At 40.4% G+C, this 13,808-nt stretch overlaps 1 protein-coding gene across 2 annotated transcripts; it reads right to left on the bottom strand.

Moving 5' to 3' along the window:
* Window positions 1-7,089: 7,089 nt before the first annotated feature.
* On the bottom strand, window positions 7,090-12,970 carry LOC114031890 (pituitary adenylate cyclase-activating polypeptide-like). Of its 2 annotated transcripts, none has more exons than XM_027847084.1 (5): window positions 12,747-12,970; window positions 12,343-12,450; window positions 9,338-9,472; window positions 8,704-8,799; window positions 7,090-7,445 (listed from the first exon to the last, which is right to left on the bottom strand). In XM_027847084.1, exons 2-5 carry the CDS (start codon window positions 12,447-12,449, stop codon window positions 7,262-7,264), a joined length of 522 nt encoding a protein of 173 aa, XP_027702885.1. In that variant the 5' UTR covers window position 12,450; window positions 12,747-12,970; the 3' UTR covers window positions 7,090-7,261. The 2 variants fall into 2 exon arrangements, with proteins under 2 accessions (XP_027702885.1, XP_027702884.1); XM_027847083.1 differs by having other exon boundaries at window positions 7,093-7,445; window positions 9,338-9,475.
* Between the last annotated feature and the right edge of the window lie 838 nt (window positions 12,971-13,808).

The raw sequence follows: 13,808 nt of genomic DNA, 5'->3' as shown, positions 1-13,808 counted from the left end.
GGGAAAAATTATATGTATAGATAGATTGATAGATAGAAGGCACAGGGTGAGTTGAAGATGAGTAGGTAATATCTGGAGAATAAAATTAAGGGGTGAGAGAGGATTATACTGGGAGAAGGAGAAAGGGAGAAGGAGAACGAGGTAAAATATTTCACATGAAACAGACAAGAAAAGGCTTTTACAGTGGAGGGGAAGTGGGGGGAAGGTGAGAGGGAATGAGTGAATCTTACTCTCATTGGATTTGGCTTAAGGAGTAAATAACATACACACTCAATTGCGTATGGAAAGCTATCTTACCCTACCAGAAAATATGGGGGAAGGAGACAAGCAGGCAGGGGGGATGATAGAGGGGAGGGCAGACTAGGGGAGGGGGTAATCAGAAGCAAGCATTTCTGAGGAGGGACAGGGTTAAAAGAGAGAATAGAATAAACACAAGGCGGGATAGGGTGAAGGGAAATATAGTTAGTTTTCCACAGCATGACTACTATGGAAGTGTTTTGCATTACTACATAAGTATAATCTGTATCAAGTTGCTTGCCTTTTCAGTGAGGGTGGGTGGGGAGGGAGGAAGGGAGAAAATTTGGAACCCAAAGTTTTAAAAAGAAATGTTAAAAAATTGTTTTCACATGCAAAAAAAAAGAAGAAAAAGGGACCCAATGTCATCACCTATTATAATATTGAAATACTATTGTTTGGGCTTTTTTTTAATTAGCACTCCTCAGGCCCATTTATGTCCTTTTTGCTGCCTGTGACCTTGTGTTTCAAATTAAATAATTAGGTTTAAGGGAGAAGTTTCTTTTACAGGATTAGATAACTGCTCAGTTAATTATTACTTTGAGGACAGTCCATTCCCCAATCTGTATCATAAGAAATCCCTTTTTCCTCATTTTAGGAAGAAGTATTGGTACCTTGAGGCAGGAAGTGATCTCTCCTTAGTTACAAAGTTCAATATTTTTCCCTTATCAAAGAACTGAACTAAAACCCTTGTGACTTTAGTCTAGTTATTAACACAATCATAAACCCTAACTACATAACACTAAAGGAATAAAGAATTAATTTGGCATTCATTTTCTATAGGCCTTTTCCAGGAGGAGACTTCATTCGCGTCACCATAAATACTCATTTAATAAGCTTGCCTTGTACTCTGTTTGGCATTGTTGTCAGTCGTATTGCGAAACAAGAAAAAAGGCCCACATTCTTAATGATATACTAAGCCATATTTTTCTCATATTTAGCTACTTCATTCATTCAACAAGGATGTATTGAGACCTACTATGTTCCTCAAATCATTCCAGGTACCCAAAAAGTGTTAAGTTTACCCCTGTCCATTAGCAACTTATAATCTAGTTGGGAAGACAAGGTATACACATACCATGCATTTACAAAGGGTTTTTTAAGATCTGCAAAGCACTTTGTCTCATTTGATCTTCATAATGGCTTTGTGAGGTGTTAATATTATCCGTTTTATAAATGAGTAAACTGAACCTCTGAGAAGTTAACTGGGTCATAGGATCATACAACTGGGGAATTTCTGAAGTAATATTCAATCTTGCTCATCCTTTCATATACATAAAAGGTAGGTAAAAATGTGAGGCACTATGTGATTAAGTACTGAAATGAATGAGAGACAACCAGTGATAAGATTTTAGACAAGGGAATGATCCCTGTCAATTGGCAAAATCAAGAAGAGCCCTACAGAAGATCTAGTGTTTGCACTGAACCTTAAACAGGGTTAGGATGGCAAAGAAAAAGAACATTTCAGGCAGTGTTGTATCTGGTAAATAATAAACAGACCAATTGCAACAGAGAGCTCATATTAGGGAGTAGTGAGAGAAAAGGTTGGCTAAGTAGGGTTGTGCTAGATTTTGAAGACCCTCACATTCCACCCTGGGTTTGACTTCATACTGAAAGCAATAGAGAGCCATTAGATGTTTTTGAGCCAGGAAGTGTTATCACAGATAGAATGCTTTAGGGAAAATTAATGTGTTGTCACTTCCAGAATAGATTGAAAGATTAAGAGCAGAGAGCCAATTTAGGAAAATATTGCATTATTCCAGGTATAGAGAATGAATCATCCAGTTTAAGTTGGTTGCAATGAGAATAGAAGATAAATGGATTTGTTTTTCTCCAAACATTTGAAAGGACTTGAGGTACCATGGTTCAGTAGGAAAAGTATTGAACTTAGAGTTGAAGAACCTGAGTTCAAATTCTGATTCTGCAAATCACTACCTATGTAATCTTGTGTAATTCACTTCACTTCCCTGGGCCTCAGTGTTCTTATCTGTAAAATGAAAGGGATCAACTACATGATCTCCAAGCTCCCTCCCCCCTCATTCTAGATTTATGATCATAGGAGACTCTGACTTGTTTAGTGATGTAGGGGATGAATGAAAGCTATATTTATACTTAGTAAAAGTAAAAAATGTCATCAATCTATTTAACCTCGGGCTCCTGAAATATAAAACTAAGCATAAGGGTAAGCAAGGTAGGCAGTACTTAAGTCAAAACATACAGAGTGGTGGAATGAGGGATTATACATATTTCTAAAGGCAGAAAATTCTGTTCACTATGATATATGGGGCTGTGTTTTGTGATGTTACTTCATGTGCTATCGTGAAAGATCCAAGGGCCAAATTGAATTAACACATTAACATACAAGGGACCAGTTTCAAATACAGAGGGGCACAATTTTCAAATCTTGCCTTGTCCTGGATTTTCTGAGAAAATGGTGGGGTCATTAATATAGTGTTCACTCTTGGGCTTGTTACATTTGTGGGAACAGCTGAACATCCAAAAGAGATGTTTAGTAGACCACTGGAGCTATTTTCTAATGGATCTTTTAACCCTTTCAAGACAATTCAGAAAAAAAATGTTGAATGGTGACCTTTGTTGCCTAAAAGAATTACCAAAATTTCCCAAGAGGTCTAGATTACATCCAGGATTAGCTGGATACTAGATGGACTTAGTTCATTGATTTGCATATTTTATGAGTACTAACCTTCATTATTTATTTATTACATTAAAATACACATAAATCTTACTCCTTTCCCCCTCTCAGACTTTGTTCTTTGTTACCCCTTTTTCCATAACCAGAACCCTAAACCCTATGTTAAGTTGGTCTTTTCCTACCAGAAAATTGGAAAATAAAACAAATGAAAAACTAAAGATGAGTGTTTCTAGCCTAACGTACAACACTGACTTATGTGCCTTCTTAGGGAACTAAACTCAGAATCAAATCTAAGAAGAAAATCATTATCTTGAACTATCCCTCACAAGAAAATACTGCCACTTTCAGTAAATTTAGATTCTTGTTTGGAATTGTTGACTGGAAGCCACAGCCCAAGAATAATTCTTTCTGGACAGAAAGAAAGAAAGAAAGAAAGAAAGAAAGAAAGAAAGAAAGAAAGAAAGGAAGGAAGGAAGGAAGGAAGGAAGGAAGGAAGGAAAGAAAGAAGGTAAAATAAAAAAGGGAGGAAGGAAGAAAGAAAGAAAGAAAAGAAGGAAGAAAAAAGAAAGAAAGGATGCCTCTCTGAAGTTTGAAGTTAATTCTCTTTTGAGTTTCCATTTTTTTTTCCTATGGTATTGCCATAAGAATGCTTACTACCTAGTTTCTCAGGGTGTGGGAGGAGAATGTGATTGATGAAAAAAAGCCACTTTGTCAAACAAAAATGCTAAAAGGCTAAAAAAAAATACCTAGTACAATTATTCTTTCTATTAATTGTCAGTATTTACAGATTTTGAGTAGCATGGTCCTCATGAATCTGTCTTAAGTGTCTCAACATAGCTATACTGAGCTAAGCTCTGAAGAATAATTTTCTAAGCACTCACACAACACATAAATTAAACTTATTCACACAAATTTTAAGATCTTGCTGGCTTTTGTTATTGTTTTGGTTTCTTTATTACGTTTAAATAGTCCCATTGCTTTACTGGTTAATCACATTGGTATAGTTTTAGAATGAGAAGTCTGGCAACTTGAATTCAATAATGAGCAACTTTTAATAAAATACTTTAATTCCAGCGTCTGATTTGGAATAACCATGGGCTTGCAAAAGATGCTGAGAATTTTCCAGTCACTGTGGAGACCTGTAGGTGATGACTTTGCTTTCAAGCTTCTTAATGTGAATTGATAAATGTTATAATTTCCAAATGCCTTTCTACGTTTCCCCTAGCCAAGAAGTAAAGCTCCTTTTAAAGGTGTCTAATTAACTCTGTGCAAAAATGCCTTTTGATTGCTGTAAGTGCATTTTTAATGAAGCTTCTTTTTCTGCCTCTTGCTACATATTGTTTAAACCTCCAAAACAGATGCTTTAAATTAACTTTAAATGCAAAACACCAAAAGCATTTTTAGTCTACAAAATTACTTGTTAAAGAAGGACAACAAAAAGCCTTTTGTCCCATGCTGCTAACCTATGCCTTACAGTACTTAAAAAGCTGTAAAGTAAATGTTCCTTAGGGACCCAGTTCAATCTTGGTTCTGTCTTTTATTAATGTTCCAATATTTTCAACTATTTAGCAACTTATATGTTCTTCATTCTACTTCAGTAGCTATTTTAAATTTAATCAAATCCAGTAACCCATCAACCAAATGTTGAAGTATGGTTCATGAAAATACATGGATGATTATATAGAGAGATATATGTATTCTGAACATGAAAAATATTAGTTTTCTAAAGAAACTCTACTACTTTAGAAGATTTTAAGGGTATACAGATTTCACATTATTCTCTAGATATCTTTTTTCTCCAAACATTAGACGAGGTTGCATTGTTTACAAAAATTTATTAATACAAATTTTACACACTTATATAACAGTTATCAAAGTCCTAGTTATAGATATCATGTGTGTAGTCATACTTGTTTGAGTTTTTATAATCAGTTGCACACAAAATAAGATCTTCAAGACTGACATCTACCTAAATTATGACTGTAGCTTAAATCTGATCCAATTTGGTAAGGCTCTTGGCTTACTAAAAAGTATACAAAAGGTTAATCTAGGTGATATCTATATAATGTTTGCAGCTAGCCACTGGAACACTAAACTACACTTCATAAATAAAATGTTAACTAGAGCCCTATTTCACTACTACAGCTGACACAAACACAGAAAAGTCTGCCCATTACCAAAGAAACAAATAATTAAGACTAAAATGCAAGCTGATGTGTTGCAGCATTGTAGGGCCACTAAATAGCCATCTGTGATTCATGGCGATTTAAAAGGCGAAGAAAGGCACAAAAGCTGCAAACTGCATCCTGCGTCACATTGCCTGAGGAGAATGCAAAATTAAAGTAAGATTGATTTCATACACAAGACTTGGGCACAAATCGAATGTCTCTGTGGTACTACTGTTTGCAATCCGATTGGCTAGCAGTACCCATCCGACTTGGGATTGCAAATCCAATTTTGTTTTCTTTGATTTATGACTTCATACTGATCAAATCGGCAAAGGAAAATGAAAGGTCTTTTAAACTTCAAATGCTGTTTTGTTTTGTTTTGTTTTGTTTTGTTTTTTAAGAAATCAGTGACAAATTTAGGGAAATAACTGACTGGATTCTCTGTTGTTACTCATTTGGGGAGGATGTTAGGTTGGGATACTTTTGTATAGAGATTCCTCTAGAATATGTTCAGTGTCATGACAAGCAGCAAACAGACATGCCCTCTTTAGTCAGAGGACCAGGAAGTTCTCTGGATCTGATAGAGGCTGTTTTGTCTCACTCTTGACCAAAAAAAAAAAAAAAGGTAAGATAGTACTCATACATATAAAGATGATGTTAAAATGATTTATCAGTGGGTAGAACTGAACAGTATGTGAACACTATACATTTTAATATGACAAAATTGATTTATGAAATAAATTTTACTAAGCAATAAGCCATAATGTAGAAAAATACATTTTACCTCCAAACTCAATAAACAAGGAACAAAACTTTTGTAGTTAGTGCATAATTATTTAGTGGTAGCTACAAGAAGGATTCCTAAACTTTACAATAAGAGCTTGCATAAAACAGAACAGAAGAGTGAGAACAAGCATTCACAATTTTTAAAGAAGTGAATGAAAAGGATAAACAGTGGTTAAATAGTGCAGGAGCGGGGTGGGGAAGAAGGGTCTACAGGAAAACAACAAAGAAAGGAGCAACTCCAATTGAATATAGTTCAAAGGAGAGAACCCTGGCCATTTCACATGATGAGAAGCATGGACAGCACTGGAGAGAAACACATTATACTTTGTATCAAGTTCCAATACCGAGCTGCCCAAGGTCAGTTAGTGGGACTGTATTTGCCTCAAGATACTCAGACCCTACAACCGCTCAAAATTCTCTGGGGTTTTCCTTTTCTGCCTCACACTGTGACTCCTTCTGTGTTTAAATTTCCAACTCCTTAGTCCAGTTACTCTAATTTTAGGTTTTTGGTCCTGTAACTGATCCTTAAAGAACAGAGAATGAGGGGGTTCGTTTGTTTTTACAAGTCACCCTTCTTTGCCTACGTCTTTCCTCCTTCCCTAACCCCTCCTTACTAAATTGCTCTAAGTCAACAGAGAGGCACAATTTGGACAGAGCTGTTGTTTTACCACAAGAGAATTAACTTCTAAGCTCACTGTTTGAGGAGACACAAATACATATAAAAGTGGAATCAAAGAAAGCAGAAAATTGAAATCTCTTGAAAGGGGGATAGTGCCCCTTTGAGACAGGCTTGGATTAAAACAGCCTCTTTTTTTTTTTTAGGAGACTTAAGGGGGAAGAATGTGCTTCAGCAATTCTCCCAAATCATTAGCCTCATAAGCCCCTTGTAGAGGGCATCAGTGTTTATGTACAGTAGCAAATGGTCAGTATTAATGTCTTCACCCCTGTCGTGGATAAAAATACTATCCTTTTAATTCCAGTTACAAAAATAGGAGTAATATCGAAAACAATGATTGTCTTTTTCTATTTATTTTATATAAAAACATAAACAGCTCAGGCGAATTTATCATTCCTTGTGCACGCTTTATATGAATTGCTCTCTATTATATTTATATATATTTATAATAGTATATATAACTTAAATGATTGGTCCACAAAGTAGATCTGTGAGTTCTCTAGTGCTTTGTACAAAAGAAAAACAATATTATTATCAAAATATTCATTTAATGGCTTTACTTCATACATAAATACATGTTTAGATAGAACACAGGAGCGATGACTGTTCAGTCAGTTTTGGAAATGACTTTTCATTCTGTCAAGAGGACTGTACACAACAGGGTGGCTGGTAGGTAACTCATCGCTACAAAAACGCTATGCGGCGTCCTTTGTTTTTAACTCTTTGTTTATACCTTTTCCCCAGGACGGCTGCCAAGTATTTCTTGACAGCCATTTGTTTCCGGTAGCGGCTGTAGCTGTCTGTGAAGATCCCGTCAGAGTGGCGCTTGGAGAGCGGTTCAGAATCGTCCTCCACGCCCGTACCCATCCTGGGAAGCCAAAAAAGAAGTCAGAGGGTGGAAGATCAGAGCGGGAGGGAAGGGGAGACCAGAGACTGTTGCAACATGTGGATCACTTGGGCCCGCCCCTCCCCCACACCTGGAGCTTCCTGGGGCTCCCTCGCACTGTTCCTCCCGCTCCTCCACTCCTTTTTGCTGAGGTTTAAAGAGCTTAAAGAAGAGCAGAGGGGAGGGATTACCGCATTCCCCTCCTTCCAAAAGAGTATTTTCTGACAACATCACATATAGATTTAGAATGGAAGTGACCTTAGAGGTCATTCAGTCCAATCTCCACCACCCCCTCATTTTTAATATTAATAAACTGAGATCTAAAGAGGAAAGGTGGCCTAAGGTCGCACAAATAACTGGTAAGGCCTTTGATTCCTGACCCAGCACGCTTTTTCCTCTAGGATAGCAGAGCAGAGATCCAGGCTATCTTAAATCCAACCTTTATGAGAAACTTCGGCTAACTGATGCGGTCTTTGTCCATTTAGAGGGTATTTGTTTTCACTCAGGTATCTATTTATAAAAATCAGGACTACCCAGGTTTGGGTGTGGTTCCAATCAAAGACACAGCACTTTCAGAGAAACAAAGAAGTATGTCTGCCTGCTAAATTGAAAGTCCTGATAATAACGTAAGTCGACAGGCTGTAGACAATATTTTTCATCTCATGAATTATTCATTGTGAAAATGTAATCTGTTTTCCCATGGGCTTTATTAAAACGTTACCTTCTGTTGAAATGTGCACTACATAGGACCCAGGATTTGAACTTGTCTGACATGAGCAAAAACTAATTCTTTTTGATATACCCCATATGATGTTGTTACTTTAATTTTGCTTTGTTTTATTTTTACAATAAAAGCGATACAATCCCTGCGTTTCGAGGTAATGGTTACAATTCCTCCTATGAGATCTGAAATCTTTAAACTAATTAATTTATTTCTTCCTTTTTTAAAAAATGTTTTTGGTTCTCTCTCACTATTTCTGACCCTCCCTCCTTCTAACTCGATCTTTTCTTCACTTAATTCCTGTTCAGGACTTGGGCGTAGAGACAATTAGTTCAGGTTAGCCCTGGAATTCGCCCGATAATAAAAAGTGTTAAAGAGGCAAGGACACACCTCTTCCCACTGCGGAGCAACGCAGAGACGTATGCGAAGGCACGCATGCACAGACACTATACCCACTAAACAGGCATGCACGTGCACTCACGCGCGTGCGCCTCCTTTAGCTCTTTAGTAAACTCTTACCCTAAGCGTTTGGCCATGAGAGAATGCAGGTACTTCCTCGCAGACAGTTGGCCCAGAACTTTCCGGTATGCTTTATTCAGTATGTCATCTGTTTGTCTAAACGGAGTGGAAGAAGAAGATGCAAAAATCAGAATGGAGAAACCTCTCAAACACCGCCCCTGGAGATTGGGTGGGAGCTGTAGCTGTCTGGCTAGTGAATCGGGACAGCCCACAGACAATCTGAAAACTATTTTTTCCACGTCTCTAGGCAGGGTCATTAGGAAAGAGTTTGTGAATTCCGAGAGGAATAAGTAGCGGAATTTGTAGCTTGCTGTTTCTCTGGATGTGCACTCATTCTCATACACACAGGTATACTTGACCATCCTCATATAATCAGAGTCACCTACACACACACACACACACACACACACACACACACACGTACACACACACGCATACTCTAGATTCTGAACTTTCTCTTGCCTCCGCATTAGGCAGCCTAGGCTGAAGAAATACTTGAGGACTTTTCTTATTAATAAAATATAAATAAATAATACAAATACACAGCCTTTCCTGCCCACTACGCATTATCTCAGGGTTACTGAGTCCTCCCACTCTCTCCAAACAAACTCTTAATCAGCCCAGTGGCAGTCACCTCTCTTCCGGTGGGTAATAGAGCGCGTGCACGTCCCCCAGCATGGATGCAGTGTTTCCCAAGCCCAAACGGTTATTATCAAAGGCGAAATCCTGCAGAGTGTTCCCATCCTCATCATAAGCTTCATCCTCCAACCTGCTAAGAAAATGGAAAAGAAAGGATAAGAACTCGGGGACTGGGTCGTTGCCCGCCTCCGGGAAGAAGGGGGAAGATAGAAGAGACTTTCAATTCATTCTCTCGACTAGGATTTTTTTTTTTGGAGGGGGGTGGGGGGCAGAACTTGCCCGGCGGGCGTAAATCGTTATTGTCCCTTATCCGAACCCAGTTGTGATACTTCAGGAATCATCCACCTTTTTCTCACCTCCCCCTTCCTACCCATCCCCCCTCCCCCAGCCAAACTAGGGCAGCGATGTATGGAAGAGGAAAACGCTCAGTGCCTAAGGACCAAAAGGACTAGTTAACCCAACCGGAATCGGAACTGAGGGCACTGGGGAAAAGACTGGTGGCCGTTGCTATTAGAGGCAAACGAGTCTCAGCTGGCCACACTATTGTACATATACCACAACCCCTCCCCCCCACCCCCGTCACCACCAAAGCTGCAAAAAGGGTTGCCTACAGGAAGGGGTGGGGGAGGGGAAGGAAGAGCGAGGGGATTAAAGTTGAAGGAACTGTCCAAAGTGAAGGCGCCGCAATGGTACCAGCTACTGCTGGGATAAAGCCCCTAAATACGGTTTGGGTGGGTGGGATTTGCTGTGGTCTTGAGCCCGGCCCTCTCTTTTCTGGGCTCTGGAGAACTCTTCCCCGCGGCCTGATTTAGGTCACCGCGAGTCTCCGGCTGCTATTTCTGGCCTGCGAGACTCTAGCAGGGACATGAATAATAGATGCCCCAAAACTTAAAATGTTTGACTTCTGCTCATTCTGGCTAGAGACCCGCACTCAGTTTCCTCCGATGCCTCGGGCTTATGGAAATTGTCAGCCCATTCCCAGCATCTGGGAACCAAGTTAGCTCTGAATCCAGTTTCCACTCCTTCCCTACCCCCACTCCCACCCGTACTTCCACTCCCACCCTCACCCTATCCCGGGATTTCTAGAGAAGAGGGAGGAGGAAAAAAGGAGTTAGAGGGAAGAACAACTTGATTTTAAATGTACACCACCACTACCCCCCTTTTAAAGTTGGCATAGGCGTGGGAGAATGCAAGTAGTTGGTTCATTGTAAGATCCTGGGGAGACTGCCGTGACCTCACCTCAGAGTCACCGCTCGAATAAAACAGAAAATTTTGACAGCTACTAGGGCAAGGGGTTGTTCTTCCTACTGACCCTATTACTAAGTGTGCGTCCCCGTGCCTCGGGGCTTGTGCGTGAGGGGAGCGGGGGAAAGAGGAGGTGGAGGAAGAGAGAGAGAGAGGGAAGGAGGAAAGGGAGGGAGGGAGAGAAAGCGATTTTAAAGTAGAAATCGGTTAAAGAAAATGCTTTTGGCACAGAAAGAAAACCTCAGCAAATCTCACTGCTAAGTCAGCCTTTAGGGAAAATCTTGATCTACCGTGCTTTCATTTTTTAAGTGAACCGTCCTTTTGGAATGGAATCTGGTTTTTGTACCGTTACATTTTTCCATTCTGCCCTTCTTTCTGAATTGGAATTGCCACAGACAGAACTTCCCCTTCTCCCTCTCTGCTTTTTTTTTTTCCAGTTCTCCAGGTATCCCAAAAGGAAGGCTAAGGGGATACAATAGTCTAACTCCTGGCTGCCCGCTAACTGCCCCGGACCCAAGACCTGCGTATCTGAGTCCCATTATGCCATTTGCCAGATCAAGTTGGCCGGCCTTTCAAAAGACATTAAAAGCCAGGAAAATTCCTTCCTGCTAATCTCCCACTCCTCAAATAAACAATAGATAAAGTAAAGCAGTCATTAGATGAAGGAATTCTATCATTAAAAGTATTCGTATTCCTCTCCAAGAAACTTTGTGGCGCGGGAAGGACTTCTGATCCCTGACCCGGGTCCTGCAAACTTAAATCCAGCTTCCCCTATCAAATAGCAAAGCAACGCCTTCTTGCTCTCTGGCCTCTACTCTAGCCTGAGAAAACGGCTATAGCCTCATCAGAGTAGCGCAGACGCACTTAGAAACCAGAGGTCTTGGGAGAAAAAAGCCCCGAGAATGAAAGAGATCTCAGTCTGGGTAATCTCGCTCCCTCCGCCTCATTTCCCTTTCTTCATCCCTTTTCCGTCTTTATTGTCTTCCTCCTTCTTCCTCGTCCCTTCCCCTCTCCTTCTTTCTGACAGGTTTTCGGCCCCTCCCCCAACCATCACCAATCTACCCTAAACGACTATCGGAGACTAAAAACACAGCAGTAAACTCAAAAGCTTCCCGAAAGAAACCTTATGCATCCCTGAAGCGCATCACAGAGGAAGGCGGAGGTGAGGGGGGGGAGGGAGAGAGAGAGAGAGAGAGAGAGAGAGAGAGAGAGAGAGAGAGAGAGAGAGAGAGAGAACAGTACAGCAGAAAAGCACAAAAAGAAAAAAAAAAACATTTTAAATCAGAGGATTTGTGCACATCCAGCCTTGACCCTTCCAGGGGGGAAAAAAAGATTTTTTTTTTTTTTTTTTTTTTTTAGTAAAGATCATAAGAGACATAGATAACAATCCAAGCCCCTTCGTCTAAGAGATGTCAGCTCTTTCCCCTGGTGGGTCCACCTGACAAAGAGAGGAGGGGACGAGGGAGGGTGGAGGGAGAGGAGTCATCCGGAGGGACACACTACCTCCCCTACTCTCAATGCTGTACTAGGGGAAGGAACAGGCGAAACAGCCCACCCGCAAACCCCAAAGCTACAAGGTAAGTGCAAGGGGAAACCTGTTCCTTTAGTGTACCGTACCTCGTAGCAACTAAACAAGTGTAGACTGAGACTACTGCGGGAGGCGGGCATAGGCGTTCAGGGGAGGAGAGACTGAGACTAGATCGACCTGGGTTATGTTATAGGGAAGGAGGGGGGAGAAAAACAGTAAGTACCTACCTGAAAGCAGGAAACTGGATTCCGGCTGCAGGTGAGCAGTAGACACTGCTATGCATTAGTATTCCATAGATCAGCAAGGCTAGGGTCGCTTTGCTACACATTGCCATTCTGTGTACAAGCAAGGGAGGGGGAAAACAGCTGTCAAAACACTCCGTTTGTTTTATCTCTTAGGCCACTAAACAAATTATTGGGGGCGGGGGAGCCGGAGAAGAAATACTTCGCTTCTACTCTGAGATCACGTTTTAGCAAATGTTTGTGTCCCCTCCCTTTCCCTTTCACTACAGAAAAGCCCCACAATACCCAACAACTAAACCAAAGAGCTTGCTAATGAAAAACCTAACTCTTCCACCAAAGATGAGGAGAGAATCAATGGCCCAAATTAGTTTGGGTTTTGTTTTCCTTACCATTCAACTCTTAAACCTCAGCACGGAAAGCGTTTGATTCCAATTAGGACAGCGGGCAAATTGTTCCTCCAAGTTTCAGTCGAAATAGTTCACAACGTAAGTGGCATCACCTCCTCCCGCTCCTGTCCAAAGAAAAGCTGCAGGAAAGAGCAGGAATAGCAGTAGCAAGAGAGCAGGAGGAGGAGGAGGAGGACTTGTTTGCTGATGCGAGGATTCTGTTCAAAAGTTTGCAGACACACAGAACTAAGAGGGCGTGTGACACTGGAAGGAGAGGGGGTAGAGAGGAAAAGGAGTAAGAGACAGCTGGAGATCTGGAGAAAAGGCAAGAGGAGAGGAAGAGAAAAGAGGAGAAAAAGGAAAAAAGAAAAGATAGGAAAGAAGGAAGGAAGGAAGGAAAGAAGGAAGGAAGGAAGGAAAGAAAGAAAGAAAAAAAGAAGGAAGGAAGGAAAGAAGGAAGGAAGGGAAAGCTGCGTAGTCAGTGGCGTGCAGCTCTCAGGAAGCTGTGCAATTCAGCAGCTCCGTCTCTTCACTATGGTCCCTCTGAATGTGGCTGGAGCTGTAGCTTTCTTCTTCTGTCGGTGACTCCAAAAGTGACCAGCTTTCTGTGTTCCTATATATATATATATATATATATATATATATATATATATTTATATATTTATATATATATATGCAGCTAGCAAAAAAATCTTTTCAAACCAGTTTTATTCGAGCCCTCTTTGTAAACATTTGCCTGCCTGTTACCTTTACGAGTGGAATATTGTTTGTTGTACTGTTGTGCTCCGATTTTTATTCATGAAATGACTTCCTTTTTTTTTCTCTCAGTCACGTAATGATCGGGTATCAGAAAAAGACGTCACCATCCCAATTCCTCAAGGAACATATTAACTATACTGTGCTGTCCTCATGGATGAGATGATCCAGAGTCATCAACTTCTCATAAACACCTCTCACTCACACATTCCATTTTTAAGAAGTCTAATTATTTTGATGCTTCTCAAATTCGCCTGTTCCTCAAGGATAAGAAAATACAGAGAATTAAGACGATCAGAAAGTTAATTT

Source organism: Vombatus ursinus, unplaced genomic scaffold (assembly GCF_900497805.2).
Source record: "Vombatus ursinus unplaced genomic scaffold, bare-nosed wombat genome assembly UNPS02015255.1, whole genome shotgun sequence".
Taxonomy (NCBI): domain Eukaryota; kingdom Metazoa; phylum Chordata; class Mammalia; order Diprotodontia; family Vombatidae; genus Vombatus; species Vombatus ursinus.
This window is presented reverse-complemented; position numbering and strand designations above follow the sequence as displayed.